Source organism: Heterodontus francisci, chromosome 24, assembly GCF_036365525.1.
Source record: "Heterodontus francisci isolate sHetFra1 chromosome 24, sHetFra1.hap1, whole genome shotgun sequence".
Classification (NCBI taxonomy): Eukaryota; Metazoa; Chordata; class Chondrichthyes; order Heterodontiformes; family Heterodontidae; genus Heterodontus; species Heterodontus francisci.
In genome coordinates this window covers 74,671,253-74,689,679 of record NC_090394.1, presented here as the reverse complement: position 1 = coordinate 74,689,679, position 18,427 = coordinate 74,671,253, and the positions used below count along the sequence as shown (strand labels likewise).

At 45.3% G+C, this 18,427-nt stretch overlaps 1 protein-coding gene across 5 annotated transcripts in view; it reads left to right on the top strand.

Moving 5' to 3' along the window:
- Window positions 1–18,427, top strand: part of LOC137383545 (otoancorin-like) — a 51,984-nt gene that overhangs the window by 9,691 nt on the left and 23,866 nt on the right. For all 5 annotated transcript variants that reach the window (XM_068056616.1, XM_068056613.1, XM_068056615.1 and 2 more), the window contains 10 exons: window positions 1,632–1,864; window positions 3,439–3,542; window positions 3,634–3,740; window positions 4,828–4,967; window positions 5,185–5,308; window positions 8,486–8,701; window positions 9,255–9,422; window positions 9,513–9,653; window positions 10,535–10,590; window positions 11,528–11,645. In XM_068056616.1, the coding sequence (XP_067912717.1) occupies window positions 1,632–1,864; window positions 3,439–3,542; window positions 3,634–3,740; window positions 4,828–4,967; window positions 5,185–5,308; window positions 8,486–8,701; window positions 9,255–9,422; window positions 9,513–9,653; window positions 10,535–10,590; window positions 11,528–11,645 (1,407 nt within the window). The remainder of the gene's footprint in view (window positions 1–1,631; window positions 1,865–3,438; window positions 3,543–3,633; window positions 3,741–4,827; window positions 4,968–5,184; window positions 5,309–8,485; window positions 8,702–9,254; window positions 9,423–9,512; window positions 9,654–10,534; window positions 10,591–11,527; window positions 11,646–18,427) is intronic.

Below are 18,427 nucleotides of genomic sequence, written 5' to 3'. Positions count from 1 at the left end.
GTGTTTGGTACATGGAGCAATGGACGGTCAAATGGAGTTGAGACACAGATCAGCCATGTTCTGACTAATAGTGGGCTACATGGCCTGCTCTTTTTCTATGGGAGGGTAGGGTCAGTCTTCTCGTTGGACACAATAAAATGGGCTGAATGGCCACCTATTTTAGGAATATAGGAAGAGGAGGAGGCTATTTAGCACTTCCAGCCTGTTCCACCATTCAATGAGAACATGGCTGACAAAAATCTATCAATCTCAGATTTAAAGTTAACAATTGATCATATATCAATTACTGGAACCACTCAGCAGGTCTGGCAGCATCTGTGGAAAGAGAAGCAGAGTTAACGTTTCGGGTCAGTGACCCTTCTTCGGAACTGACAAATATTAGAAAAGTCACAGGTTATAAGCAAGTGAGGTGGGGGTGGGGCAAGAGATAACAAAGGAGGTCTAGATTGGACCAGGCCACATAGCTGACCAAAAGGTCACGGAGCAAAGGCAAACAATATGTTAATGGTGTGTTGCAAGACAAAGCATTAGTACAGATTAGGTGTAAATACACTGAATAGTGAACAGCAGCAAGTGCATTTCAACACTCCCCCCTGCTGTCATGCTCACATCTCTGTCCTGGGATTGCTGCAATGTTCCAGTGAACATCAACGCAAGCTCGAGGAACAGCATCTCATCTACCGATTAGGCACACTACAGCCTGCCGGACTGAACATTGAGTTCAATAATTTCAGAGCATGACAGCCCCCCATTTTACTTTCATTTTTAGTTATTTTGTTCTTCCTTTTTTTTAACATTCTTTTTTACATTTTTTACAATCTTTTTTTTGCATTTATTTCATTTCATCTTAGTTTGTTCAGTTTGCTTACCCACTGTTTTTTTTCAGGTTTGCACTTGCTGCTGTTCAATATTCAGTGTATTTACACCTAATCTGTACTAATGCTTTGTCTTTCAACACACCATTAACATATTGTTTGCCTTTGCTCCGTGACCTTTTGGTCAGCAATGTGGCCTGGTCCAATCTAGACCTCCTTTGTTATCTCTTGCCCCACCCCCACCTCACTTGCTTATAACCTGTGACTTTTCTAATATTTGTCAGTTCCGAAGAAGGGTCACTGACCCGAAACGTTAACTCTGCTTCTCTTTCCACAGATGCTGCCAGACCTGCTGAGTGGTTCCAGCATTTCTCGTTTTTATTTCAGATTTCCAGCATCCGCAGTATTTTGCTTTTGTATATCAATTACTGTTTGGGGAAGAGAGTTCCAAACTCCTATCATCCTTTGTGCACAAAAGTGTTTCCTAATTTCACACCTGAAAGGTCTGGCTCTAATTTTTAGACTATGTGCCCTAGTCCTAGACTTCCCAACCAATGGAAATAGTTTCTCTCTAACTAGCCTATCTGTTCCCCTTAGTGTCCTAAAAACTTTGATCAAATCATACGTTAGCCTTCTAAACTCCAGGGAATAGAACCCCAGTTTGATTAACCTCACCTCGTAGTTTAAGTTTTGGAGTCCAGGTATCATTCTGTTTTGAGACTTGTGGTCTTGTGTTACCTATGTGAGATGATAATTATGTTAGAAAACAATCTCTCTCTTTTTCTCTCTCTATCTCTATTTATTTCCTTTGACCAGATTGCGTTCACCACCATCGACTTTGGGTATATTAAAAACCGGATCATGCAGACACCTGGAGGGAATCGTTCTCTATTTGAGACCAGCTGGGAGAAGTGTTTACCGTTGATTAACTTGTCTCAGTGTTTGGAGATTTTGACTGAGGCGCTGAGACTGTCTTCAGCCATTTACCTCCAGCCAGAGATGATTGTGAACGTGCCCAAAGATCTTCAAGAAGAGACTTTTAAAAATATGTAAGAGATAAGTTATCCTTTGTGCTGTGCTTTCTAACCCATTACTATTTCCTTGTTGGCTGGTGGGTGTGTTCTGTGGATTTTTATTTCTCATGTTGCCTGGTGCTGGTGTGCAGTACCTCATCAGTGTGGCTGCCAATTACATCTGAACCTGCACAGTGAACCACGCTATTCGACCATGGAGATGGCTCCTTAATTCCACCCCCTCACCACCAGCCCCTCCCCCTCCCCCCCCCCCCCCCCCCACCCATCCTTTCCAGCAGGGTCCAGTTGATGAAACTTGGAAACGCTGGCTAATGTTTCCCTCCCGCCCCTGTCCTGACCAGCCAATAGTCAAAGTCCTATTACTATCAAAGTTGATCTCAACGCAGACCAAAGCATTAGATCTTTTTGGGTTGTTGTGGGTCAGAAGTGCATTTACCCAGTGAACCATCAGAGCAGCACATTCGTCTTTCCCTGGCCAATATTTATCCCTCAACCAATATCTCAAAAACAGATGATCTGCTCATGATCTCATTGCTGCTGGTGGGATCTTGCTCTGCGCATACTGGCTGCCGCATTTCCTTCATTATAACTGTGACTTCACTTCAACAACGTATTTAATTGGCCATAAAGCGCTTTGAGACATTCTGATGTCGTGAAAGACGTTATATAAATTCCAGACTTTTTCCTTTTCAAGGATATAGACTGAACTGTGGCCAATTTCCATTGATATCTTTCTAGAGTAAGGATATTATTAGAAAATGCATTTTTAGCTTCAAGATACTGGACTGCTGATTAAATACCTGCCCTCTGACCACAGGCTGATTCAATTGACACATTATAAGTTATCAAGCATGGTACAGTGGATAATACCCTTGCCTCTGAGTCAAAGGTCTCTTGAGGGGAGGCAGTGGTGTACTGGTATTGTCACTGGATTAGAAACCCAGAGACCCAGGTATCGCTCTGGGTTCGAATCCCACCACAGCTGAAAATGGAATTTGAATTTAATTAATAAATCTGGAATTAAAAGCTAGTCTAATGATGGCCATGAAACCATTGTCGATTGTTGTAAAAACCCATCTGGTTCACTAATGTCCTTTAGGGAAGGAAATCTGCTGTCCTTACCTGGTCTGACCTACATGTGACTCCAGATCCACAGCAATGTGTTTGACTCTTACAGGCCCTCGCAATGGCCTAGCAAGTCACTCAGTTCAATGGCAATTAGGGATGGGCAATAAATGCTGGCCTGGCCTGCGATGCCCATATCCCATGAAAGAATAAAAAAAAAAGGTCATGGGTTTAAACCCCATTCCAGAGAACACTCTCAGTACAGTATCACTCTGTTCATTCGCTGCCAGGTTCTGAACCAACAATATTGTCCTTTATTGTCTGAATGTGTAAACTCTTAACTGGCTGAGAGTGAGACCTCAACTGACCAATCAAAACCAAACCCGAGCAGTCTGTGTTGTTGTTAATTACAGTGTCCACAAACCCCAATCGTTATCTTTCCAATTTGACCAAGTATTAACTCTTGGCTCTCATGATGCACTTTGTATCCCTGTTCTGTCTATTTATTACTTTGGTTCTTTCAGAACAACTGTGTTTAAGGAACTCTACGACAAAATTACTGCTCGTACACAAAGAGCAATATACAAATGGATGAGGCAGACGCTGCAGCAATTCTATAAACAGCCTGGTAGGTTGACTGGAACTCAATGGGGCCAGGCCTTTGTTAGAAGGATGGACTTATCACTACAATAAACTTCTGTCCATTTCCCCCAAAACAGGGACGAATGGAGCAGAATCGTGGATCACTGCAGAGACCCTGTGGTTTTTAGGGAGATACATTGTCCATCTCCCACCAGAGGAGATCCAGAAGATCAATCTCAATGAGGTGAGTAAAGGGAGTTCAAAACCTGACTCTCTTCCAAATTGATCAACGTCAGCCAGGATAGCAGGCTTGAGGGGCTGAAAGGCCTTTTCTTGTTCTGTGACCTCTTTTGCCCTTTAAGTTGATGTCTCTGGGGCCATTAATCAGCTTCTTGAGTCAAAATGGAAGGCAACCACCCATGTCATTGCTCCAATGATCCTGTTTCCATGTGTATCTACCCCATCGGAGATGATTCTCTGCTGATTCAGCATGTGAAGACTAGCAAAGGAGCTCCATATATCCCCATTACCACTCCCAGTTTAAAATAAAGATGCTGCCAGTATGGGGTAAAGATGGAGGGGGGTGGGGGGTGGTGTACACTGGAAGCTAGAATTGGAGGAGCACAGTGATCTTGGAGAGTTGTCCAGCTGCAGGAGGTTGTAGAGATAGGGAGAGGGGTGGGCGAAGATGTTGAGTGGCCCTTTAAGGGAAGGCTGGAGTAACTGTAAATTGTCCATCAGCAGGTCTGGCAGCATCTGTGGAAAGAGTTCCGAAGAAGGGTCACTGACCCGAAACATTAACTCTGCTTCTCTTTCCACAGATGCTGCCAGACCTGCTGAGTGATTCCAGCATTTCTTGTTTTTGTTTCAGATTTCCAACATCTGCAGTATTTTGCTTTTATTTTAGTGTAAATTGTCCATTACTGTTTAATACATATTAGTGCGTGTGTGTGTGTGCATGTGTGCGTTTGTGTGTGTTTGTGTGTGCGTGTGTTTGTATGCGTGTGTATGCGTGCATGTGTGTGTTTGTGTGTGCGTGTGTTTGTATGCGTGTGTTTGTATGCGTGTGTATGCGTGCATGTGTGTGTTTGTGTGTGCGTGTGTTTGTATGCTTGTGTTTGTATGCGTGTATGCGTGCATGTGTGTGTTTGTGTGTGCGTGTGTTTGTATGCGTGTGTTTGTATGCGTGTGTATGCATGCATGTGTGTTTGTGTGTGCGTGTGTTTGTATGCGTGTGTATGCGTGCATGTGTGTGTTTGTGTGTGCGTGTGTTTGTATGCGTGTGTATGCGTGCATGTGTGTGTGTGTCTATCTTATTTGTTTCAACCCAGATTCGACTGTTCATTAATTACGACAATGCAACAAAGCAGCTGGATTCTGTGTATGACATCACACCAGCTACTGCCAAAGCTTTCCAGCAAAGAATCAATGCCAGTGGATTCGACATGGCCAACACCTCCGCTGTGTACAGGTAAAAAAACAGCTGCTCCCCCTCGCCCTTGCCCCCAAACCCACCCCTCACACCAGCCTCTCTGATATCATTGAGTTTATTCTCCCAAGCACACGCACATCATTGAAAGTGCCCAACCCTCCTCTCGTTTTATATATTAAAGCACATCTCAGCGGTCAGGAAATTGGACCAGTACCATTCACACAATCTCTCTTTTTTTTTTTGTGAACTTTTTCAGACTGGGTCTTCTGGTCTGTTTTTTCGACAATGTCCAGGAGCTGGATGCTGGAGAGGCTCGCAGTTTACTCCACCAGGTGATTAAGTGTAACCGCCTCAAGGGGTTCCAAGCTGACGTGAAGAAGGTAGGACCTCACTCAGGAATGCACGTACCCTCCTAGACATAGAAAAGATGTTTGTTTCCACTTGTGGGGGCGATTGAAACTAAAGGCCATAAAGAGAAGATAGTAGCTAATAAATCCAATACGAAATTCAGGAGAAACTTCTTTACCCAGAGAGTGGTGAGAATGTGGAACTCGCTGCCACAGGGAGTAGTTGAGGTGAATAGTACAGATGTACTCGGGGGAGGCTAGATAGACACCTGAGGGAGAAAGGATTAGAAGGATATCTGATAGGGTGAGATGAAGAGGGGGTAGGAGGAGGCTCACGTGGAGCATAATTACCAGCAAAGACCAGTTGGGCCGAATGGCCTTTTTCTGTGCTGTACAATCTGTGTAAGCTCTCTTGTAGATGACCCTCTCCATCACCACTACAGATTCCAGATGTTTGTTCGAGTTATGCAATGGTGGCAGTGTGAGTTCCAGTTGCCATTTCAAACACTTCCTGCCACAATAAGGTGACGTTTAACGGAGCTCGGGGAAACTTTCAGCCTCTGCCTTCTGTGGGGCTTGGCTTGTTCACTGAACCTCCATCCGTACCCTAAACAGTGGGTGATTATAGATTCTCAGCTGGGAGACCCGGTCAGAGTTGGGGTTCAGGAATGACCCTGTCCCCTTTTGTGTGTCAGCCGCAGCTCAGTGGGTATCACTGTCGCCTCTGACTCATGAGGTCATGGGCTCAACTCCTGCTCTCGGACTTGACCATATAATCTAGGCTGACACTCCCGGTGCAGGACTGAGGGAGTGCTGCATCATCGGAGGTGCTGTCTTTCAGCTGAGTTGTTAAACTAAGGCCCCATCTGCCCTATCAGGTGGATGTAAGAGATCCCATGGCACAGTGGTAATGTCACTAGACTAATAATCCAGAGCCCAGGCTGGTGCTCTGGGGACATGGGTTCAAATCCCACCACAGCAGATGGTGAAATTTGAATTAAATTAATAAATCTGGAATTAAAAATGGTGACCATGAAGCCATTGTTGATTGTTGTGAAAACCCATCTGGTTCACTAATGTTCTTTAGGGAAGGGCCTACATGTGACCTACAGTAATGTGGTTGACCCTGAAATGGACCTTGCAAACCATTCAGTTCAAAGGCAATTAGGGATGGGCAATAAATGCTGGCCTAGCCAGCGATACTCGCAAATCAATAAAAAAAAAAGTCCACTGATACTTGTTTTCCAGGTTCGCACCTTCAGTTTAGGGGATGTACCAGAGAATTGCTTGTTTCCATAAAGCAGGATGCCAACACGAGGTGACCGCTACAGCTAGAGGGGACAAGAGGGTAATGTTGTCCTCCAAGGTTTAAACAACAATTTGCATTTATATAGCACCTTTAACATAGTAAAATTACCCAAGGTGCTTCACAGGAGTGTTATCAAACAACATTTGACACTGAGCCACATACGTTTGGTCAAAGGGGTAGGTTTTATGCGTCTTAAAGGAGGGAAGAGAGTGAGAGAGGTTTAGTGAGGGAATTAGTTTAGTTTAGTTTAGTTTAGAGATACAGCACTGAAACAGGCCCTTCGGCCCACCGAGTCTGTGCCGACCATCAACCACCCATTTATACTAATCCTACACTAATCCCATATTCCTACCACATCCCCACATGTCCCTATATTTCCCTACCACCTACCTCTACTAGTGGCAATTTATAATGGCCAATTTACCTATCAACCTGCAAGTCTTTTGGCTTGTGGGAGGAAACCGGAGCACCCGGAGGAAACCCACGCAGACACAGGGAGAACTTGCAAACTCCACACAGGCAGTACCCAGAATTGAACCCGGGTCGCTGGAGCTGTGAGGCTGCAGTGCTAACCACTGCGCCACTGTGCCGCCCTAGAATTCTAGAGCTTAGGGCCCAGGCAACTGAAGGCACGGCCGCCTATGGTGGAGAGATTAAAATCGGGGATGGTCAAGAGGCCAGAATTAGAGGAGCACAGAGATCCTGGAGGGTTGTGGGGCTGGAAGGGATTACAGAGATAGGGAGGGGTGAGGCCATGGAAGGATTTGAAAACAAGGGTGAGGATTTTAAAATCGAGGCATTGCCAGACCTCGAGTCAGTGTAGCTCAGCGAACACCCAGAATGTCTGCTCACTGTGAGACAGTGTGGAGCCGTCCAGCGACCATTGTAATTTTTGTCTCTGCCTGTAAGAGGTCAAATTAGACATTGCCGATAGTGGAAGCTTCATTCTGTTGTCATGCAGAACCTCCCCACCTGCCAGGAATGAGGCACATTAATTTTTGTCATATGAACATTGATTTGAAAACTGTTGCTGAAGTGAAGAAAGGACTTGCTTGAAAAATAAATCACCAGGCCCTTGGCTGGAAAGACATTTGCATATTAACAGACAGTGCTTGTGGAGACAAAGGGATTACTTCCCTTATCCAATTTAACCCACAATGGACTTTGAGCACAAGGTATTGTGTGTAAGAAGAGATATTCCAGGTCGGCTAAGACCAGAGAACCCACAAACAGACGTGGTCAGACCAGCTGGTCATGTGACTAGCCTGCTTGGCAACCTGGTTTTTCTGAATTGTACAAACCGTTTGAACAGGGAGACTGCCGTATGCTCCTGGACTGAAGAAGACCTCTCCTGTCTGTCTGCTCCTATCTCTTTCTCACGGAACTCCAAATCCACTGAAGACACATGAACCCCAAGAGAGAAAAGTCTCCTACAGCGAACAAGGTTTAAGAAGAATACTGGGCCCCAGTGAAAAGCAAGATCTACCTCCAATCAAGGACTCTACAGTGAGCTCGAAGAACCGTAACAACAACTCTTCAGATATTGCCTCAAACTTTTCCATTTTATTTTTCTTCTGCTCTTTTCTGTCTCTATCTGCATGTGTGTATCGCGTATGCATGCTAATGTGGGCACATCGTGTATCTGTAGGCAATAACCGAATTAGAGTTTAAGTTTAATAAATTTCTACTTTTCTTCTTTAAACCTAAGACAACCTGTTTGTGCTGGTTTCTTTGCCTTATAATTGGAAAGCGGTGAACAAGGATTCACCGAGGGGGGAGCTAAAAGCACACTGTGTTTAAAATTAAACCCTGTTACGGTAAGACCAGGTGATGGTTGAGAGGGACCCCTAGACCCCTTTCTCACCTGGTTGTAACACTAAACTTTCTTTTCTCTTTTCCAGTTGAAATCCCAGCTCCTTGGTTTAGTTCTGAAAAATCAGACCCTGAATGAAACGTTGGACTCCATCTCTGATGCAATTGCAGGGCTGTCATTCATGCAGCTCGATTCACTGACCCCACAAGCCGTGCAGAGTGCGATCTCCATCCTGAGGACAGTGACTGGCTGGACAAAGAGCCAGATGATCATCCTCGTTGACAAATTTATTGGGGGCACTAAGGTGAAGGGAGTCCCGATTGGCTAACCTCATATGGATTGTATCTTAGTGTTAAAGAGTGAATTAATGTCTTTAGCGGTAGATTAATGGGAATAACTGTATAGAAACTGTTTCCATTGGAGTGTGTGTGGGTCAGTAACCAAAGACAAATTAAAGATAATTGACAAAAGAACCAGGGAGGTGATGACGAGAAATCGTTTTATACGGAGTTGTTGTGATTTGGAAGGTGCTGCCTGAACGGGCGGTGAAAGTGATTCAATAGTAACTTTCAAAAGAGAATTGGATGTATATTTGAAAATAAATAATTAAATATTTGAAAAGGAAAATTTTGCATGGGGTATGAGGAAAAAGCAGGGGAGTGGGACGAATTGGATCGCTCTTTCAAAAGAGTCAGCAGAGACGTGATGGACTGAGTGGCCTCCAGCTGTGCTGTATTATTCCATGGTGATTACAGTGTACCAGTCAATGAGGCAAATTGAATTTGAGGGGAAGGGTATGGTTTTTTTAATGGAGTTTTGCTTCCACCTTTTCATGTTTTATTCCCTTCATTTTGCAGCAGTTGTCACTCTTTAACATCAGCCAGTTGGGTGATTTGGTGTTGGGGGTCAGTGCCGACGTGTTCTACAACACAAGTGCGGATGATCTGACTCAGGCTGTGAAAGGCATGCAGGCTGATCTCACAGCAGAGCTTTCAGCGGTCCAACGACTGGCTGTGGTCACTAAGGTAACGTGTAATCTTTAATCGCAGAATTGCCCGGCCTGATTCTCATTTGTTATCGGGTTTTTCTTTGAGTGTTTGCTCTCTTATTTTCAGATTGTTGAAAGCAGGGATGTCTCCTCAGTGTTAGACCTGTTGAATGGCTCCTTCTTAAAAGAGCTGCCTCTCTCCAGCCTGTTGAAAACCAAGAACTATGACATGACCCAGCTTAAACACAAGGAGTTGAGGAGAAGTCAGGTTAGTTTGCCATCCTAACCTATGGGTTAAACATCCTTTTGCTACCTTGCAGCAACTGAACTGTGAATTTGTAAACAGGCCAAAGACAGAGCACAATTTCTCCCAGAATTTTCTGCATTCGGTGCGGTTTATATTGCTGAAGTGGGATTGAGCCTGTAATAACCCCACAGCTCCTGGGTCTGTCCTGCTTTGCTTTGTGGATCAGATTCCACTGCCTGTTAGCAACACACAATTGTGCCTGTGCGAGATTACCCCATCCGCAGTTGTCTCAAAGTCACATTTCGGTACCTCGTTTCTGATCGAGTTACTAACCCACCAGGATGTCCCAGGACACGGCAGTGAGCAGAGTCCCAGTGAGATAAAGCATCAGAGTGTTTTTTTTAAAAAAAATACACTTCTTCACTTCCCTTTGAAGACTTTTGTTTGTAGGTTATAAAAAATTGCAAGATTGGGTGGAGGGCAAATGGTTGCTTCATCCAATCAAGTAATGAAGAGTCTATTTGCTTTCCAACTGGCGATTGGAAGGTGGGGCACTGCGAGGATTTGCGGGAATGTGTGGGTGGGGGTGGTTGGAGGTCACGTGATGAAACCTCCAAGAATACGTCCAATCCGAGTTGGCAACCCTACTGATGGACAGGAGTGTCTGTACAGTCCAGTGATTTGGGAAATTCCCCTGCTGTTGGGCAGATGCCTTGACCACAACTTGGTAAACATCCCATTGAGAGCAGTAAACCTCCGTTTCCTTTTCATTTTCCTCACCTTGACCAGCATAAAACTCAACAATAAAATAATGACTTTGATTCACTGGCCTGTGTTATTTCTGTGTGGTCACTGAATTAACCGCAGTTTGCTCACTGAATGACCTTCCTTATCATCTGCAGGCTTTGTTTCTTTACAACGTGGTGTTTGATGGGAAGCCTGTACATGAAATAATCAGGTAATGAATCATTTATAAAAAGGCAAAACATTTCCAAACATCTCTCCCCAAAGCCTCATGGGACCCTTGGCTGGGATAGGAAACTCTGCGCAGACTTGGAATCAAAATTATCTCCTTCTACATTTGTATGAGTCATCTGTTTTCTTCTCTCCCCTCTCTCTTTGTTCCTCTCTCTCCCGCTCTCTCCCTCTCTATGTCTCTGTCTCTCTCTGTCTTTATTTCTCCCTCTCTTTCTGGTTTTTTTTTATTCATTCATGGGATGTGGGCGTCGCTGGCCAGGCCAGCATTTATTGCCCATCCCTAATTACCCTTGAGAAGGTGGTGGTGAGCTGCCTTCTTGAACCGCTGCAGTCCATGTGGGGTAGGTATACCCACAGTGCTGTTAGGAAGGGAGTTCCAGGACTTTGACCAAGCGACAGTGAAGGAACGGTGATATAGTTCCAAGTCAGGATGGTGTGTGACTTGGAGGGGAACTTGCAGGTGGCTGCCTCTTCTTTCTCTCTCCCTCTCCATCCCCCTCTCTCTTTCTTTTCCCCAGGTTTCTTCTAACATGCATGTGTTAAATGCCAAAGTCTAAGAAGACAAAAAGCCAGTTCTTTCCCACTGGGGAAGGAAGGAATATTGGGGAAGGTGCCAGGAGGCGTTCCCCTGCTCTTCTTCAGAATAGTGGCCATGGGATCTTGTACATCCACCTGACAGGGCAGATGGGGCCCTTGTTTTAATGGCTCATCTGAAAGATGGCACCTCCAACAATGCAGCACTCCCTCACTACTGCACTCACTGATTATTCATTTTGGTTGTGGGATCTTGCTGTGTACAAGATGGCTGCCTTGCTGGCCTACATTACAATGGTAACCTCACTTCGTAATAATTCATTTGGCTGTGATGTAGATGTCGGTTCCTGCTCCTATTTTACTCATTTCTGCTGTTTTCTCAGTTTTGGGGAGTTGGTGAAAGGGTTAACCTGTGAACGTCTCCAAACCCTGGACAACACAACATTTCTCCAAGTTGCTGAACTCTTACAAAGAAACCTGGACCTCCTGTCACCCCATCAGGTAACCACAGCAACCCACCCGAAAGAAAGAACTTGCATTTCTGTAGCGCCTTTCACGACCTCAGGATTTCCCAATGCGCTTTACAGCCGATGCATTTGAAGTACAGTCACTGCTTTAACGTAGGAAATGCAACAGCAGATTTGTGCACAGCAAGATCCCACAAACAGCAGTGAGCTAAGTGACCAAGCAATCTGTTTTAGTGACGTTGGTTGAAGGATAAATGTTGACTCAGGGCACGGGGGAAATTCCCTTGCTCTTCAAGATAATGCCTTGAGATATTTTATGTCCCCCCCGAGAAGGTGGGTGGGGCCTCCGGTTAATGTCACATCCAAAAAGCAGTACCTTCAACAGTGCAGGACTCCCTCAGTGCTGCACTGGACTGTCAGCCTGGATTTTAAGCTCAAGTCCCTGGAGTGGGTCGTGAACCCACAGCCTTCTGACTCTGAGGTAAGAGTATTACCCACTGCACCACTGCTTCATGAGTGGTTTGCTTGTCTCCTCACTATTTCACTTGGAAATATTTTGATTTTAATGAAAAGTGAATTTGCTCATCGAGTTAATTCCAATCTCTGGTGTTCTGGCCAATATTTATCCCTTAACCAATAACACCAAAAACAAATTATCCAATTATGGACCATGCTTACCGATGGTGGGATCTTGCTGTGCGACTATTGGCTGCAGCACTTTTCCCGCAGAGGAGTGACTAATTCAAAACTATTCCACTGGTTATGAAGTGCTCAGTTTGTTGTGAAAGGCCCTATACACAGAAGGGGGTTGAACCTGTGGACTAACAAGGTCTGTCTTGTTCAGTACCATCCGGTGCATTTGCTTACAGTGTGACTGGATGGACATAGGGATCTATTGAAGATACATAGAATCATATATAGAATGTACAGCAGAGAAACAGGCCATTCAGCCCAACAGGTTGTTGTTTATGCTCCATTTGAGTCTCCTCCCACCCTCGTCATCTCACTCTATCAGTATACCCTTCTCTTCCTTTCTCCCTCATGTGCTCATTTAGCCAAAGCACAGGCCCATTGTGCCTGCATTGGCTTTGAAGAGACTCAGGCCCAGGCGAGTGTTGAGGCAGACTAACTGGTTTGGATCACGTGCAGTGAGCGTGCAGTGGGCCGTTACACACTGCAACATTGTTAGCTCTGAAGTTATGGAATCTTGCGGGACAGAACAAGGCCATTTGGCCCATTGCGCCTGTGCTGGCTCTTTGAAAGAGCTATCCAATTCGCCCACTCCCTCATTCTTTTCCCATAGCCCTGCAAATGTTTCCTTTTTCAAGTCTATATCCAATCCCTTTGGCAGTATTTCGAAGGCGAGCACAGGATTATCGCCAGCATCCTCTCAATCAACATCACTAAAGAACAAAGAACAAAGAACAAAGAAAATTACAGCACAGGAACAGGCCCTTCGGCCCTCCAAGCCTACGCCGATCCAAATCCTCTATCTAAACCTGTCGCCTATTTTCTAAGGGTCTGTATCTCTTTACTTCCTGCCCATTCATGTATCTGTCTAGATACATCTTAAAAGACGCTATCGTGCCCGCGTCTACCACCTCCACTGGCAATGCGTTCCATGCACCCACCACCCTCTGCGTAAAGAACTTTCCACGCATATCCCCCCTAAACTTTTCCCCTTTCACTTTGAACTCGTGTCCCCTTGTAATTGAATCCCCCACTCTGGGAAAAAGCTTCTTGCTATCCACCCTGTCTATACCTCTCATGATTTTGTACACCTCAATCAGGTCCCCCCTCAACCTCCGTCTTTCTAATGAAAATAATCCTAATCTACTCAACCTCTCTTCATAGCTAGCGCCCTCCATACCAGGCAACATCCTGGTGAACCTCCTCTGCACCCTCTCCAAAGCATCCACATCCTTTTGGTAATGTGGCGACCAGAACTGCACGCAGTATTCCAAATGTGGCCGAACCAAAGTCCTATACAACTGTAACATGACCTGCCAACTCTTGTACTCAATACCCCGTCCGATGAAGGAAAGCATGCCGTATGCCTTCTTGACCACTCTATTGACCTGCGTTGCCACCTTCAGGGAACAATGGACCTGAACACCCAAATCTCTCTGTACATCAATTTTCCCCAGGACTTTTCCATTTACTGTGTAGTTCACTCTTGAATTGGATCTTCCAAAATGCATCACCTCGCATTTGCCCTGATTGAACTCCATCTGCCATTTCTCTGCCCAACTCTCCAGTCTATCTATATTCTGCTGTATTCTCTGACAGTCCCCTTCAGTATCTGCTACTCCACCAATCTTAGTGTCGTCTGCAAACTTGCTAATCAGACCACCTATACTTTCCTCAAAATCATTTATGTATATCACAAACAACAGTGGTCCCAGCACGGATCCCTGTGGAACACCACTGGTCACACGTCTCCATTTTGAGAAACTCCCTTCCACTGCTACTCTCTGTCTCCTGTTGCCCAGCCAGTTCTTTATCCATCTAGCTAGTACACCTTGGACCCCATGCGCCTTCACTTTCTCCATCAGCCTACCATGGGGAACCTTATCAAACGCCTTACTGAAGTCCATGTTTATGACATCTACAGCCCTTCCCTCATCAATCAACTTTGTCACTTCCTCAAAGAATTCTATTAAGTTGGTAAGACATGACCTTCCCTGCACAAAACCATGTTGCCTATCACTGATAAGCCCATTTTCTTCCAAATGGGAATAGATCCTATCCCTCAGTATCTTCTCCAGCAGCTTCCCTACCACTGACGTCAGGCTCACCGGTCTATAATTACCTGGATTTTCCCTGCTACCCTTCTTAAGCAAGGGGACAACATTAGCAATTCTCCAGTCCTCCGGGACCTCACCCGTGTTTAAGGATGTTGCAAAGATATCTGTTAAGGCCCCAACTATTTCCTCTCTCGCTTCCCACAGTAACCTGGGATAGATCCCATCCGGACCTGGGGACTTGTCCACCTTAATGCCTTTTAGAATACCCAACACTTCCTCCCTCCTTATGCCGACTTGACCTAGAGTAATCAAACATCTGTCCCTAACCTCAACATCCGTCATGTCCCTCTCCTCGGTGAATACCGATGCAAAGTACTCGTTTAGAATCTCACCCATTTTCTCTGACTCCACGCATAACTTTCCTCCTTTGTCCTTGAGTGGGCCAATCCTTTCTCTAGTTACCCTCTTGCTCCTTATATATGAATAAAAGGCTTTGGGATTTTCCTTAACACTGTTTGCTAAAGATATTTCATGACCCCTTTTAGCCCTCTTAATTCCTCGTTTCAGATTGCGCCTACAATCCCGATATTCTTTCAAAGCTTCGTCTTTCTTCAGCCGCCTAGACCTTATGTGTGCTTCCTTTTTCCTCTTAGCTAGTCTCACAATTTCACCTGTCATCCATGGTTCCCTAATCTTGGCATTTCTACCCCTCATTTTCACAGGAACATGTCTCTCCTGCACGCTAATCAACCTCTCTTTAAAAGCCTCCCACATATCAAATGTGGATTTACCTTCAAACAGCTGCTCCCAATCTACATTCCCCAGCTCCTGCCGAATTTTGGTATAGTTGGCCTTCCCCCAATTTAGCACCCTTCCTTTAGGACCACTCTCGTCTTTGTCCATGAGTATTCTAAAACTTACGGAATTGTGATCACTATTCCCAAAGTAGTCCCCTACTGAAACTTCAACCACCTGGCCCGGCTCATTTCCCAACACCAGGTCCAGTATGGCCCCTTCCCGAGTTGGACTATTTACATACTGCTCTAGAAAACTCTCCTGGATGCTCCTTACAAATTCTGCTCCATCTAGACCTCTAACATTAAGTGAATCCCAGTCAATGTTGGGAAAATTAAAATCTCCTATCACCACCACCCTGTTGCTCCTACATCTTTCCATAATCTGTTTACATATTTGTACCTCTATCTCACGCTCGCTGTTGGGAGGCCTGTAGTACAGCCCCAACATTGTTACCGCACCCTTCCTATTTCTGAGTTCTGTCCATATTGCCTCACTGCTCGAGTCCTCCATAGTGCCCTCCTTCAGCACAGCTGTGATATCCTCTTTGACCAGTAATGCAACTCCTCCACCCCTTTTACCTCCCTCTCTATCCCGCCTGAAGCATCGGTATCCTGGGATATTTAGTTGCCAATCATGCCCTTCCCTCAACCAAGTCTCAGTAATAGCAATAACATCATGCTCCCAGGTACTAATCCAAGCCCTAAGTTCATCTGCCTTACCTACTACACTTCTTGCATTAAAACAAATGCACCTCAGACCACCAGTCCCTTTACATTCATCATCTGCTCCCTGCCTACTCTTCCCCTTAGTCACGCTGACTTCATTATCTAGTTCCTTACAGGCTTTAGTTACTACATCCTTACTCTCCACTGACCTCATTTGGTTCCCATCCCCCTGCCACATTAGTTTAAACCCTCCCCAACAGCGTTAGCAAAAGCACCCCCAAGGACATTGGTTCCAGTCCGGCCCAGGTGTAGACCGTCCAATTTGTAATAGTCCCACCTCCCCCAGAACCGGTCCCAATGTCCCAAAGATCTGAACCCCTCCCTCCTGCACCATCTCTCAAGCCACACATTCATCCTGACTATTCTTTCATTTCTACTCTGACTATCACGTGGCACTGGTAGCAATCCTGAGATTACTACCTCTGAGGTCCTACTTTTTAACTTGGCTCCTAACTCCCTAAATTCTGCTTGTAGGACCTCATCCCGTTTTTTACCTATATCATTGGTGCCTATGTGCACAACGACAACTGGCTGTTCACCCTCCCCCTTCAGAATGTTCTGCAGCCGATCTGAGACATCCCTGACCCGTGCACCTGGGAGGCAACATACCATTCAGGAGTCTCGTTTTCGACCACAGAACCGCCTATCTACTCCCCTTACAATCGAATCCCCTATGACTATAGCCCTTCCACTCTTTTTTCCGCCCTTCTGAACAGCAGAGCCAGCCACGGTGCGATGAACCTGGCTACTGCTGCCTTCCCCTGGTGAGCCATCTCCCTCAACAGTATCCAAAACGGTATACCTGTTGTGGAGGGAGATGACCGTAGGGGACACCTGCGCTGCCTTCCTGCTCTTTCTCTGCCTTTTGGTCACCCATTCCCTTTCTCCCTCAGCAATCCTAATCTGCGGTGTGACCAATTCACTAAACGTGCTATCCACGACCTCCTCAGCATCGCGGATGCTCCAAAATGAGTCCATCCGCAGCTCCAGAGCCGTCATGCGGTCTAACAAGAGCTGCAGCTGGTCACACTTCCTGCATGTGAAGGAGTCAGGGACATCAGCCATGTCCCTGAGCTCCCACATTGAGCAAGAGGAGCATGTCACTGGTCTGAGATCTCCTGCCATTTTTAATCTTAAGCTTAAACTTAGTTAAATGAAAAAGGAACGAAAAGTTTTTTACCAATCACACGATAAAAAAAAAAGAGAAATAGAAAAAGCCTTACCTTATCTACACACCACCGAGTCCTTTTTTTTGGTTAGAGGAGGAGGGCGGGTGGGAGACACTACAGGTGTAGTGTCTCAGGTTCAGAAACGGCCCAAATATATAGGGTTTTACTTACCCAGCAGCCCCCTGGTCTCCGCCGAAAACAAAAGGAAATTAAGTTTACTTTAAACTGACCTTCCCAGCTGCTCACTTGCTCGCACCCTCTGCTCCCGAAAAAGCTGCTGCAATGAAAGGCAAGTTATTTTAAACGGCCCAAATATATAGGGTTTTACTTACCCAGCAGCCCCCTGGTCTCCGCCGAAAACAAAAGGAAATTAAGTTTACTTTAAACTGACCTTCCCAGCTGCTCACTCGCTCGCACTCTCTGCTTCCGAAAAAGCTGCTGCAATGAAAGGCAAGTTATTTTAAACGGCCCAAATATATAGGGTTTTACTTAAAAGCAGATTATCTGGTTGTTATCACATTCCTGTTTGTGGGATCTTGCTGTGTGCAAATTGGCTGCTGTGTTTCCTACATTACAACAGTGACTACAATTCAAAAATGCTTTTTTGGCTTTAAAGCGCTTTGGGACATCCTGTGGGTGTGAAAGGCGCTATAGAAATGCAAGTGGGTTTTTTTTGGAAAGCCATTATTGAATTCCAGGTCCATTGTAGCTAAGAAGGATCATTACCTTATATGTGATATTTTATAGTGAGGCTGAAAGGCATGGAATACAATTTTTTAAAAATATTTCCAAAATATACTTTATTCATAAAAATCTGTAAAAATTACATTCCCAAACAGTTTAAAACAGCATCAAGTCAAAAAATACAAACAGTGCAAAGGTGATCAGTTTCCTTCTATACTATCATGAGTTGCCTCACAACTCTTCCATTTCATTGCCATGCCATATACATTTTTACATTTACAGCACATAAAATGTTCCCGATACAGTTCGAGGGGTTTCCCATGGATCCAGCCTCTCAGTTCAGCTTGGTGGGGGGACCTTACACTGTGGTCTTTCCCCATTGAGCCTTTGCTGCAGCTGCCCCAAGCTTTAGAGCGTCCCTCAGCACGTAGTCCTGGACCTTGGAATGTGCCAGTCTGCAACATTCGGTGGTGGAAGACCAGCAAGTTTCGGGCTGACCAAAGAGCGTCTTGCACCGAATTGATAGTGCTCCAGCAGCAGTTGATGTTTGTCTCGGTGTGCGTCCCTGGGAACAGCCCGTAGAGCACAGACTCCTGTGTTACAGAGCTGCTTGGGATGAACCTCAACAAAAACCACTGCATCTCTTTCCACACCTGCTTTGCAAAGACACATTCCGGAGTAGGTGGGCAACCG